The sequence below is a fragment of the Chironomus tepperi genome, unplaced genomic scaffold (assembly GCF_022539635.2).
Source record: "Chironomus tepperi strain 1889 unplaced genomic scaffold, CSIRO-AGI_Ctep_v1 contig_196, whole genome shotgun sequence".
Classification (NCBI taxonomy): domain Eukaryota; kingdom Metazoa; phylum Arthropoda; class Insecta; order Diptera; family Chironomidae; genus Chironomus; species Chironomus tepperi.
Window position 1 is genome coordinate 1365665 of NW_027226318.1, and position 10675 is coordinate 1376339.

Here is a 10675-nt window from a genome sequence, read left to right on the forward strand (position 1 = left end):
AAACTATCTTAAAGTAAATATTGTTTCTTATTTAAAAATGAAAAGATTTACATAGGAAATTCTTTATGGCAGTTTAAGTTCACTTTTCATCGCTTATTCTCTTTAATTCTTTTTGAATGGCATCAATAATAGGACTTGCTGACATTGCTCGACTTCTGTCAACCTTTAAATGCTCATCAGTTGATGAACTTGGTTTATGATAAATTCCTGCACTCATTGGACGAACTAAAGTTGAGCCACTGCCTGAAGTCCAAGCATGTATTGTTGGAATGGGATTTTGAGTTTGATTTTCAGAATGATCTGCTGTTTTCGGTCGTGTTGGATGAAAATCTGTTCTTGATAATAATCCAGACGTTCGTGACGTTAATCTACAATAAGGAATTAGTAATTTTACAAATTAAGCACAAAAGTATGTACAGCATACCTTATTGTTGCTGCTGATTTACCACGAGCCTCTTTTGACTTTATTACACCAGGTAATTGACCCAATTGATCATCATCTTGCTGATTCACTAGCGAATGACAGTTTGAGTAACTGGAACTGCCATAAAGTTTCATTGCACCTTCTAAAAGACCCTCAAAGCGATTTCGTGTCACATAAGGATCACGTAATGGACTACCCAATGAATTTGTGGATACATCTAATCCTTTTTTGTGCATTTCCCATACTATTGGACCCACAAATCCTGGATCAGCACCATCACTTTGTGTACATTGAGCATCGCGTTCATTATTGACATCAATGTCATCCGAATCGAGACTTTTCTGAGAGTTCATCATTCTGTAATTCTTTATTGTATCATAATCAGCATCAGAATGATCTAAATGGGTCACACTTACAGGCTCTAGCACGCGACTAAGAGGCTCAGGAACTGAACATCTAAAATTAACACAGAATTAATGCTTTAAGTTCATATAATATCAATAGAAGTTGCATACTTGGGAAAGCTTCTAATTGAAGCCATTGAAAGGAACGATCCAATGCTATTTGTATCTCCGGATGTTACAACACGTTGATGCAACAACTCCTGATTAATTGCTTCAGCACTTTTAGTCGGTTTTGTCGATTTTCCTCTTCCAGTTGTCTGTTTTCGTTCACTTTCGATTACTGTAAAAGTTTTATCAGCCATTAATTTATTGGCATTATACTGTGACACATGGGGATTAAAAGCTTCGTTGTGCTTTAAGGAATCATTATTGTAGCCAACATCGACATCACTTTGGTATTCACTTCTATTAATTTGCTCTAATGAGCCAACACGATTATCTCCCCGATATTTACGACGATTACGTTGCTTGTGGACTTTATTTGTTTCTTTACGAATGGAAAGTTTTGATGCTGAATATTTAAGCTTTGCATAGATATCGTCGACGTTTCCACTTTTCTCTTCCAATAAATCCTGAATGCTGTTGAAGTTATAACGTCGTTTTGGGTAATACACTGATGAATCAGATGTTGTACTTGAGCTAGATGATGGACGATAAGCAGGTGGAAGTGGAAAGTTGAGTATTGGAGGTTCTTTCCTCTGCATTCCATCAATTTCTTTCATATCCTTCTCCTTTTCAAATGCTAAATTTTCCACACCAACATCTTCCAATGAATTCGATCGGATCGTGTTAATGTCATCGTCGACACTAATTTTTTGTACAAGTGCTTGAGTTGCACTTTGCCGTTTTGCCTCAATTGCAAGACGTCGCTTTGATCGTCCATACAGCAGTAAAGTGAGTAGTAATAGAATGAATAAAATAACTGCAAGTGTTGTTAATGCAATTAGCAATGGATTCTGATTGACATAGGTTTCCATTACACTGGATTCATTCTTCATTTGTGGTGGAACTAAAGGTGTTGCTAATGGTTCCTTTAAATATGCTGGAAGAAAAAGATATAAATAAATGGATATGGACAGCCGGTATGAAATGTGTCCAAGCACTAAAGAAATACTCACGTTCAGCTTTAAGAAGAATATTGTTCTGCATGATCTTAATGACTTCATCTGTCGAGACTAGTTGCATGTCTTCTGCAGCTGTTATTGCAAGAACTGGCTTTCCACGAACAGTTACTGAGTAGATAAGTTCCGTCTGATTAGACATGTTTGGTAAATCTATTTTATTGGATGGGACGCCATCGTCATCGCCATCGCCATGTGTAATGTTATGAATCCTGACAGAAACATCCCTCATGAAATTATTTCCAGCTTTAAGCTTCTTGCTCTTACTCTTATCGTCATTCTTATATATTATTTCGTATGGTGGTGGAACTTTTAAATGAATTGGCGGTGAAGTCGGCAGATCGCGTTTTGCTGGAACATGCTGACGTTTCATTCTCAAAATTTGACGTTCATAAACATACTTGTTGATTTTGAAACTTTGTGTACGTATTGGCTCTGAACCGTTAACGAGAGTCTTTGTCGGTGAAATTTTTTTGCTTGCAACTGAACGTTTCTTGCGTGCAGTAGGCTCATCTATAGTTTCATTTATTGTCGAATTTCCATTCGCTATGCCAAGATGTTTTGCTTGTTGCCTCAAAAAGGCAATTCGATAAAGCTTTGCGAGCTTTTCTTCGAGAATTGGAAAATCATTTTTATTAAAAAGTCCCGTGATGACTGTCAACAGCCAATAGCGACGATCAGTTGATGGAATTTGATCAAATGACTCAACAATTCCACTTCCGTCAGGTTTTTTGTCGCAATCATACACACATAGTGGATCAAATTCATCAAAATTTCCATCAATGAAAACTGTTGCTAATATTGTAGCTGTTCTAATAATTGTATTTGGATATTTTGTTCCTACTGATGATGGATCTTTTGGTTTCATATAATTCGGACCATCTCCTGATCCCGTCCAAAAGAAATCTTGTAAAGGCACATCCTGTTCTGAAGGTTGAACTGAATTTTCTTCTAAATATCCCACTAGAATTACAAAATAGAGTCAATGACATATTCATTCATGAAACATTTTATGTCCTACTATTTTTTATTTATCGATAAATCAGAGTAGAATAAAAATTGTCTACAAAATAATGCCTACATGTTATTCCTATTTCCACAACAACAACAAAATTAATAATAATAAATTTAAGTATGTTAACATTCAATGGAAACCAGACAAATATTTTTATTTTTTCACAACAACCGTCAGTTGTAAGTCATTTTTGGGGTAAATTATTATATCGATAATATTCGACATTAGATACAATCCAATATATCAACATAACTCATCCGCTCATTAGAATTAAACCTACATTAACATAATTTGGTTTCGAATAGATAATTTGCAGAATTATCAAAAGATTTGGATTGAATGATATGTTATTGTTCTGTTTCATTAGTCAGAAATATAAAACGCTAGTCTACATTGACCTTAAAATATATTTGAGTCGGCATTTTGCCGGGTAAATCTTTGTTTACAATTTAAATTTTCTTTTCTTCTTCAAAATTTAAACTTTTTGGACATGATTGTTTGTCTTTTTATTGATTTATTGCTAGTTTGTAATTCAGAGTTACTTATTTGAGAGTTTGTAAAACATCCAGAACGTAATTAAATCTCAAAATTAAACTTTTTGATAAATTTATTTATTTTTGCAAAATCTGGTTTATCCACGACTATTTTAACGTTTATTGACTGATTTTAAGCAAAATTACAGTTCAAATGTATGGTATTAATTGCCAATAACTTGTAAAACCAACAAAAATCTCCTGAATTGCCAATTTATGATTTCTAAATTTCCATGAACTAAAAATTGGAATCTCAAATTTTAAAATTTTGTACTAAAAATTGAAAACCGTTACAATTCAAGAAAGATTTGGACAAACCAAAACAAAAGCGTCTCAAAGACCAAAAATATTCATACTTTGACCCACACGTATGCTACTAAAAAAAATTGTCATTAGTGGAAGTAACAATTGTATCTATTCCACATATTTATTGTTAATAATACACGTGAAGTTATTCTTCGTTTATGCCATACTCATCTATTCTGATACCTTTCGCAGTAAATGAGGATATGTAAACATTAATTTTCCCTTTCACTATTCACCAAAGGTGATTTATCGGCTCACCGATGCCCTACATAACAGCATATACTCGAATTTAATGTAAATGGTGAAGCTAGTAAGGAAAAATGCTGACAGATGTTGAAGATTATTTATGCCCAAAGCAAAGGCATGTAAGTCAACAATAATTTACTGACCTATGACCTATTAATGTTCTGCTAATTTTCACGGTTCAGACTCAAAAAAAAGCTCGTACTGTGACTTCACATAATTTATTTTTAAAACATCAATGAAGGATTATTCATTGAAAATGTTTTCTAGTTTTTTGGATCATTGTCGAGTGACTTTAGATTATGCTGATATAGATCTAGAACATAATGTATGTCTAGCATTTATTTTATTTATTTATGTGTTTATAGAAACGAAGAATTGCATTTAAAATCACGTAATAAGCCTCTATGAAAAAATATGGAAATAAATGAGGTGCACGCTTTCTTAGAACATAAACTAAGGAGGAAAGTAAAGAAATCAATCCTTGATTCCCGCTTCCTGAGAAACTCCTAAAATAATATTGTATATTATTACATTGCGTGATGTTCTGTGCCTGTCACGACTATTTATTCGGGATTGAAGTAAATTTGAATTGTGCTTCAATTTCTTAAAAGTGAGCTTCCGCATTCTTATTCTGTTTTTATTATCATAAAGGTATGAGTGAAGGAATCGATAGCTATAGGGTGATTATAACGCATTTGAGGATGGGTTTGAGATACAAGACTGGTTTGAGTACGAAAGTCGATAGACAGACATAAGATAAGTGATCTGCGTATGATCATCTAACTGAAAAAGCAGAAATTATTAAATTTCACCAATTTCACCACAAAGAAAAATAAAAAATTACAAATTTTAGCTTTAATGCTCGTTTTAACCAAGCTGGATCTTGAAATTACCGAACTAAGAACTATTTTGAGTAGACGCAATGTAATTACGATGAACACAGAGCATTCAAAAGTGTAAAATTTCATAAATGTCTAAATTTTCATTTTTGTAAACAAAGTTCAAAAATTTGAACAAAAAAGCTCATTTAAGATCAGTTCAAAAAGCTCGTTTAAGATCAATTAGAAAAGCTCATTTACGATCAATTCAAAAAGCTCATTTTAGATCATTTCTCAGAGCTCCTTCCAAAACAAGAAAACATTATTTAATTGTCAACATCCTTAGAAGAACATTTTCCAGCTCTATCAATAAATCAATTAAGACAATTTGAAACAAATATCGACTATTCATTATAGAAATTCTGAAAAATCATGCTAACGAGTGTCAATAAAAGTTCAATGGACAAGACATAATGAAATTAAACATGCTGATAACAAAAGTGATCTATAGAGATTTATCTAACTGTAACTGACACTTTATTCTATAATAATTTCCCAATTGTTTCCGCTCATTTAAGTTACACAAACAAAAAAATAGTAAAAAAGATGAAGAATTCACATGTATTACAAATAGTAATAGACAGTAAAGCCATCAACAATAGAATAAATTTCTCATTTAGTTAAAATATAAATAAAATTGACCCATCTGAGGGACATTAGCCAATTCAAAGATAAATTTTGAAACTTATTTTTTTTCATATATATTCTATGACAGTTTTGTTGCTGGATAAATAATACAAAAAAACATGAAAATAAAATGAAAAACTGAATGGAATGCGCTGATGTGCTGATGCTATTAGCTTATTGTTTGGTTTTGTCCAAGCAGATATTTTTAGTAGTGCTTTTTGAGCCGGAAACAAAAAAATAAGTTAAAAAAAATAAGTGACGCATGTCGTCAGACGAGGTCAGCAATTAAATCGACTCTGCGAAATGTGATAAGATTTATGGCTAAGTAACTTGATCATACCTGACTGTCGATATTCTCTAGTTCCATCGAAATCCAATAGTAATCCACTCTTCAATAAATTTGTAACAAAAATTAATTGTGTAATTTTAAAAATCATTTTTTTCCTCTTTTGGATATCAAATATAGTCACTTTCGATCTTGACTTGAAAATTCCTTCAAACTTTCACATTTTTATTTTCATTTTCAATTTTTCCACACTTTAACTGCACTTGCATACAATTCCCGAAATTCTTATATTCCATCCGATCGGCACAAATTTAATTTCACAACTGAATGCTAAAAAAATATTTTACTAAAATAATTCAGAACTTTTTTTTATATATTTTATTCTATATCCAGAAACATTAATGGCACAGGTGTGTTAGTTAAATTTACGTTGCCATAGTAGCGATCAACTTTTTATTATTTCAAGTAAAAATGTGGAAAAATACTCACCACAGTATTTGAATTTACAACATACATATGTGCCACATGTTTATTAGGAACAAGTGTATTTTAGGGAATTTTATGGAGGATGTTGTGCATGACAATTGTCCTTATAAGAATCAGTTGTAAATGTCATTGGAAAATTTCTAAAGTTGATCAACGGTTTCTTGAAATTCAAATTATTTTTTTGAACTTTGTTGATTTAAAAATTGAACTTTAATTTAACGGCTTTTTTAAACTCTAAAAAACCGTTAAAATCATTAAAAATTTAATGTCAATCTCAATTAACCCGAATGACTCCAATAATTGCACGGAGTAGGCTGAAAGATAAGAGCGTATGTGACAAAAATCACAAGAAGAAGGAATAATTAAGAACACATGAATATTTTATTCATATCAGCAAACTGACACACATTTTCATGAGTTTATTAGAACAATATTTCTAAGTTTACTTCTTGACATGCATGCACGATAATTTGGTAGACATGAAAGTTGAATTGGTTTTCCAAAAAAAATGTTGTTTTTTTATTCGTCTATTTACAAATTTTTGAATTGAAATTTTTCCGTAATTTCAATGAAAAGTTCACTAAAGTTCATAAAAGAATCGATTTACTAAAAAATAAAATGAAAGTTTTTTTTCTCAATAAAATAGTTAATTTAACTAATAAAATATAGAAGCGTTTTTTTTTTTCATTTTTCTCCATTCTCACATAAACTTTGTTGTAAACGAAAAATCCTAAATTTTTGTGGTGTTTTTTCTTCTTTTTTTTTGGAACTGTTGATCATTTCTAACGTCAAACTTTTAATCCGCAAAATGTTTGGTATATTTTGTGTTATGTATTAAAATTCGTATAGAATATGGCTGTAAATTTATCGGAATAATCGACAAAAGTCCTGAAGCTCGTGTGTCATTTGACGTGTAGTAACACCATTCCTGCAAATAAAATAAAGTAAAATTTATTAGTATAATGTTAATTTAATTAATTAAATTATTTAACTTACTTAGTGACATTCAAGTAGAAGGCATTCATCTGTTCATCAGTTGCTGTAACAGATCCACCAGCATTTTTTCTTGGTAATTGATTCAACGATTTCTTAAGTGCAGCACAAAATGTTTCACTATTGATCGTTTTCATTTCCATTAGTACATCCACAACATCAGATAGCATATTCGAGTGGAGATAGAATATTGATGCATACAGTAAATTTCCAATAATTCCTTCACCATGTGATTGGACAATATGATGAACAAATGGTCGAATTGAAGGATCTCCACTTGGTTTTCCATGTGATAATAAATTTGTAAGGAACTTCATAACAGACATGTTGGCATCTCGATGATCTAAAGTACATGCTAATGATGCACATTGAATAATCGGCGTAACAAGTTGACTTTGGAGGAAACTTAATGGCATTCTTTGAATGAATCGTACAACAAGTCTGAAGAAGTCATCGACTGTGTCGGGATTATTCTTCAGACCATTCTCAGCTTGAAGTAAATTGAATGTTGGTTCAATGAAGGCTTCCAACATATGCAATAGTCCATTTATGCATCGGGCATCATTTCCAAATTCATCGACTAGAATACTGCCAAGATATAATAAGCAGCTATGTTTATGTGATGTATACACATTCACCATTTGAGTTACTAATGATTCAAGAATTGGTAGTGCATCATGTGATATACAACGGATGCCGTACCGTATACATCTGACAATTCTCTCAATTATTTTCTCAGCATCTTTATAATGATCAAGCATTTTTGACAACACTGGCCAATTTTCCCTAGTTATCACGACTGTTGCTGGATTTGTTTCATTCTCACCAACTTTCGGTATCATATATCGATAAATTGCAGCTAATCGGTCAATCCAATGTGATGGATCCTTCTTTGTTGTGCTCTCCATAAGCATGCATAGATGAGAAATTTGATAGTTACATAATTGTCTCATGACTTCTGTAACTCTTTCATTCGGTAAACGACTAACCGTTGTTGATATTCCTTTTAATAATGCGATCGCAGCATCATCTTGAACTTCAAACATTTCTAAGCATCGTGCAATTTCAAGCAATCCACTAACATGATTAATCATTTCCCTATGACATGATGTACATATTAATTGCAATGATTGAGCAGCTGCTGATGCAAGTCCTGCTTTTCTTTGAAGTGCTGCTAATAAAAAGTTCAATACAGCATCGAGTGTTGATGGATGTGCTGATATCCAGTCACATAATTGTCCTAATATATTTACAGATGTATAACGAATAGCAATATGACAAGTTTCGGGTAGATTTAAAATAGCTTCAATGACTTTTGGAACAATTTTATCCTCTTTCACGTCGAGATTGCGTGCAACACATTCCATTATAAATAGAGCTGCCTCTGTTGCTTCCCATGTTACGCCAGGATTTTGTAGAATATTGAACATGTGTTGAAAACATTTTTTGCTCCTCACGATGAATGAGACGTCCTTAATAAGTTCAGATACTTTGAAACGGAAGTCCTTGAAAATGAAAGAAAAATTGATAAAGGTTAAAAAATGTTTAAAGGACGGTAAAAGTCATTTGAATACTTACATAAAATGTGTCTTCCTCATTAATCAATCCTTCATGATCAGCATCCAGTTGACAATGCTTAAAGAGCGCTTCGATGAGTCGTTCAATATAACTCTCAAATATTGCTGTATGTGCATCATCATTTTTATGATAAAGATCCTCACTTAGTCGGTACCATAAAGTGAATGTTATCTGTGCGAGTTCAAAGTCGAAATGTCCAACACAAAGGATAAGCATGTCTAAGGCTTTAATTGAGTAATGGGGATTGGCTGGCGTACTAGAGTTTACGATACGTGGCAAATATGTTTCTGCTAACACAGTAAAAATTCGACACAATACCATACACTTATCAGCATCCTCATTCATGACTGCATTATGATAAGCAGATTCTAGTTGCAGGACTCCCATAAATATATTCTTTTCTAATTCATCTGACGTACGTTCTAAGATTATTGCTTCTAAAATAGCACAAACACAATCTGATGCGACTTCTAATTGCTTTTCTTCGGTCGTTCCTGTTGGATCGGCAAGAATCTTAAAAGCATACAGGAACACAGCTGAATTTGCGGCATCATCCAATTTAATACAATCCATCTTGATCCATGAATTAAAACATTGAATAATATCGACATAAATATGTTGTAGGACATTCGTATCAGTAATCATGATACAAGATTGAAGAAAATTGAGTATTATTGTTGAACTTGTATCAAGTTCATTGAGGATTTGTTTTCGTCTATTTTCACCGAGCCTTAGATAGCGTGCATCTACCTCCTCAGGTAAAAATGTAAGCAACATCAAGAGTGGCTGGAGGGAATCTGTGTTGTGTGAAAACTTTTCAACTAGAAATGATACAGGCTTTTGCCACGATGCCATGAGAAGAACTAAATCAGCAAGTGCCAAGCACAGTTGTTTTGCTATCGTTGGATTTGTGTTAACTGTAATATGCTCAATGTGGGATATTATCGAATCTCTTAATGATGCATAATCGGATTCATGAAGTTCGTGGAAAGAATGTTGAATTTTACTCCTTAGTGTCTGTGCTGCATAATAGCATGAATGTATATCTCGTTTTTCAGCTAATAAACGATCCGAAATTTTCCATGAATAAATCTACGAAAAATGATGAAATAGAAAAAATTAGAAAATTGATTTTCCATTATATGTATTAATGTTAGACTTACCGAATCTTGTAGTTTTGCTAGATATTTTGATGCTCCTTCCTTTTTTGAGACGTCAGGATTTCCGTACAGGTCATAAATATTCTTTAAAACATCTTCAATTTTTGGTTCTTCTTCCATTTTTTTATATTTACACTTTTTTACTCTTTATACAAGTTATTTACTGTTGATTCCTACTTAAACATAGGCTAAATTTATTCCTAGTACGTCCAATTATCCTTATACTCTTCTTATATTAAAAGAGAGTTAATTAATCCAACTTTTCAGATATTTTTTTTCGACATCAATTTATGCGATAGTATGTGTGAAAAATTATGTCTGTATTTGATTATTTTTTAAAATGTTAATGACTGTTACTTATGTTTTGTGTTGTATCACAATGATGACTTGTCTAATTTTGCATAATCTTATATACTCAAATTTAGTAGGTAAAAAAAGGATAAATACACAATGTTTGTTTATAATTCTTCCTGTAAAACTTAAAATAATTGAGAATTGCACAACTTTTAAGATTCGCGTGGAAGTCAGGTAGTGATAAAAAGTTTATTGACAAAATCTCATTGTTATTCAAATGACAACTTGGTATGTGACAATTGAATTAACAATTTGATGAAATCT

At 32.2% G+C, this 10675-nt stretch overlaps 2 protein-coding genes across 2 annotated transcripts; both read right to left on the minus strand.

The window, feature by feature from the left end:
• Positions 1-36: 36 nt before the first annotated feature.
• On the minus strand, positions 37-6026 carry LOC139089941 (uncharacterized). Its single transcript, XM_070639598.1, has 5 exons — positions 5895-6026; positions 1947-2912; positions 940-1870; positions 425-880; positions 37-368 (listed from the first exon to the last, which is right to left on the minus strand). The coding sequence occupies exons 1-5, from the start codon at positions 5989-5991 to the stop codon at positions 80-82; spliced, it is 2739 nt and encodes a 912-aa protein (XP_070495699.1). The 5' UTR covers positions 5992-6026; the 3' UTR covers positions 37-79.
• Positions 6027-6685: 659 nt separating this feature from the next.
• Positions 6686-10364, minus strand: Tnpo-SR (transportin 3). The gene is made up of 4 exons (XM_070639580.1): positions 10061-10364; positions 8898-9989; positions 7323-8824; positions 6686-7254 (listed from the first exon to the last, which is right to left on the minus strand). Exons 1-4 carry the CDS (start codon positions 10175-10177, stop codon positions 7191-7193), a joined length of 2775 nt encoding a protein of 924 aa, XP_070495681.1. The 5' UTR covers positions 10178-10364; the 3' UTR covers positions 6686-7190.
• Positions 10365-10675: the final 311 nt, after the last annotated feature.

What these genes read in the sequence shown, in the direction of transcription:
- LOC139089941 (XM_070639598.1), bottom strand. Translation starts at nt 5,991, where the DNA reads ATGATTTTTAAAATTACACAATTAATTTTTGTTACAAATTTATTGAAG. An exon ending in TAGAGAATATCGACAGTCAG is followed by an intron (nt 2,913 to 5,894) that starts GTATGATCAAGT and finishes TTGTAATTCTAG; the next exon opens with TGGGATATTTAGAAGAAAAT. An exon ending in TCAATTAGAAGCTTTCCCAA is followed by an intron (nt 881 to 939) that starts GTATGCAACTTC and finishes TGTTAATTTTAG; the next exon opens with ATGTTCAGTTCCTGAGCCTC.
- Tnpo-SR (XM_070639580.1), bottom strand. Translation starts at nt 10,177, where the DNA reads ATGGAAGAAGAACCAAAAATTGAAGATGTTTTAAAGAATATTTATGAC. An exon ending in TAGCAAAACTACAAGATTCG is followed by an intron (nt 9,990 to 10,060) that starts GTAAGTCTAACA and finishes CATTTTTCGTAG; the next exon opens with ATTTATTCATGGAAAATTTC. An exon ending in TTCTACTTGAATGTCACTAA is followed by an intron (nt 7,255 to 7,322) that starts GTAAGTTAAATA and finishes TTTTATTTGCAG; the next exon opens with GAATGGTGTTACTACACGTC.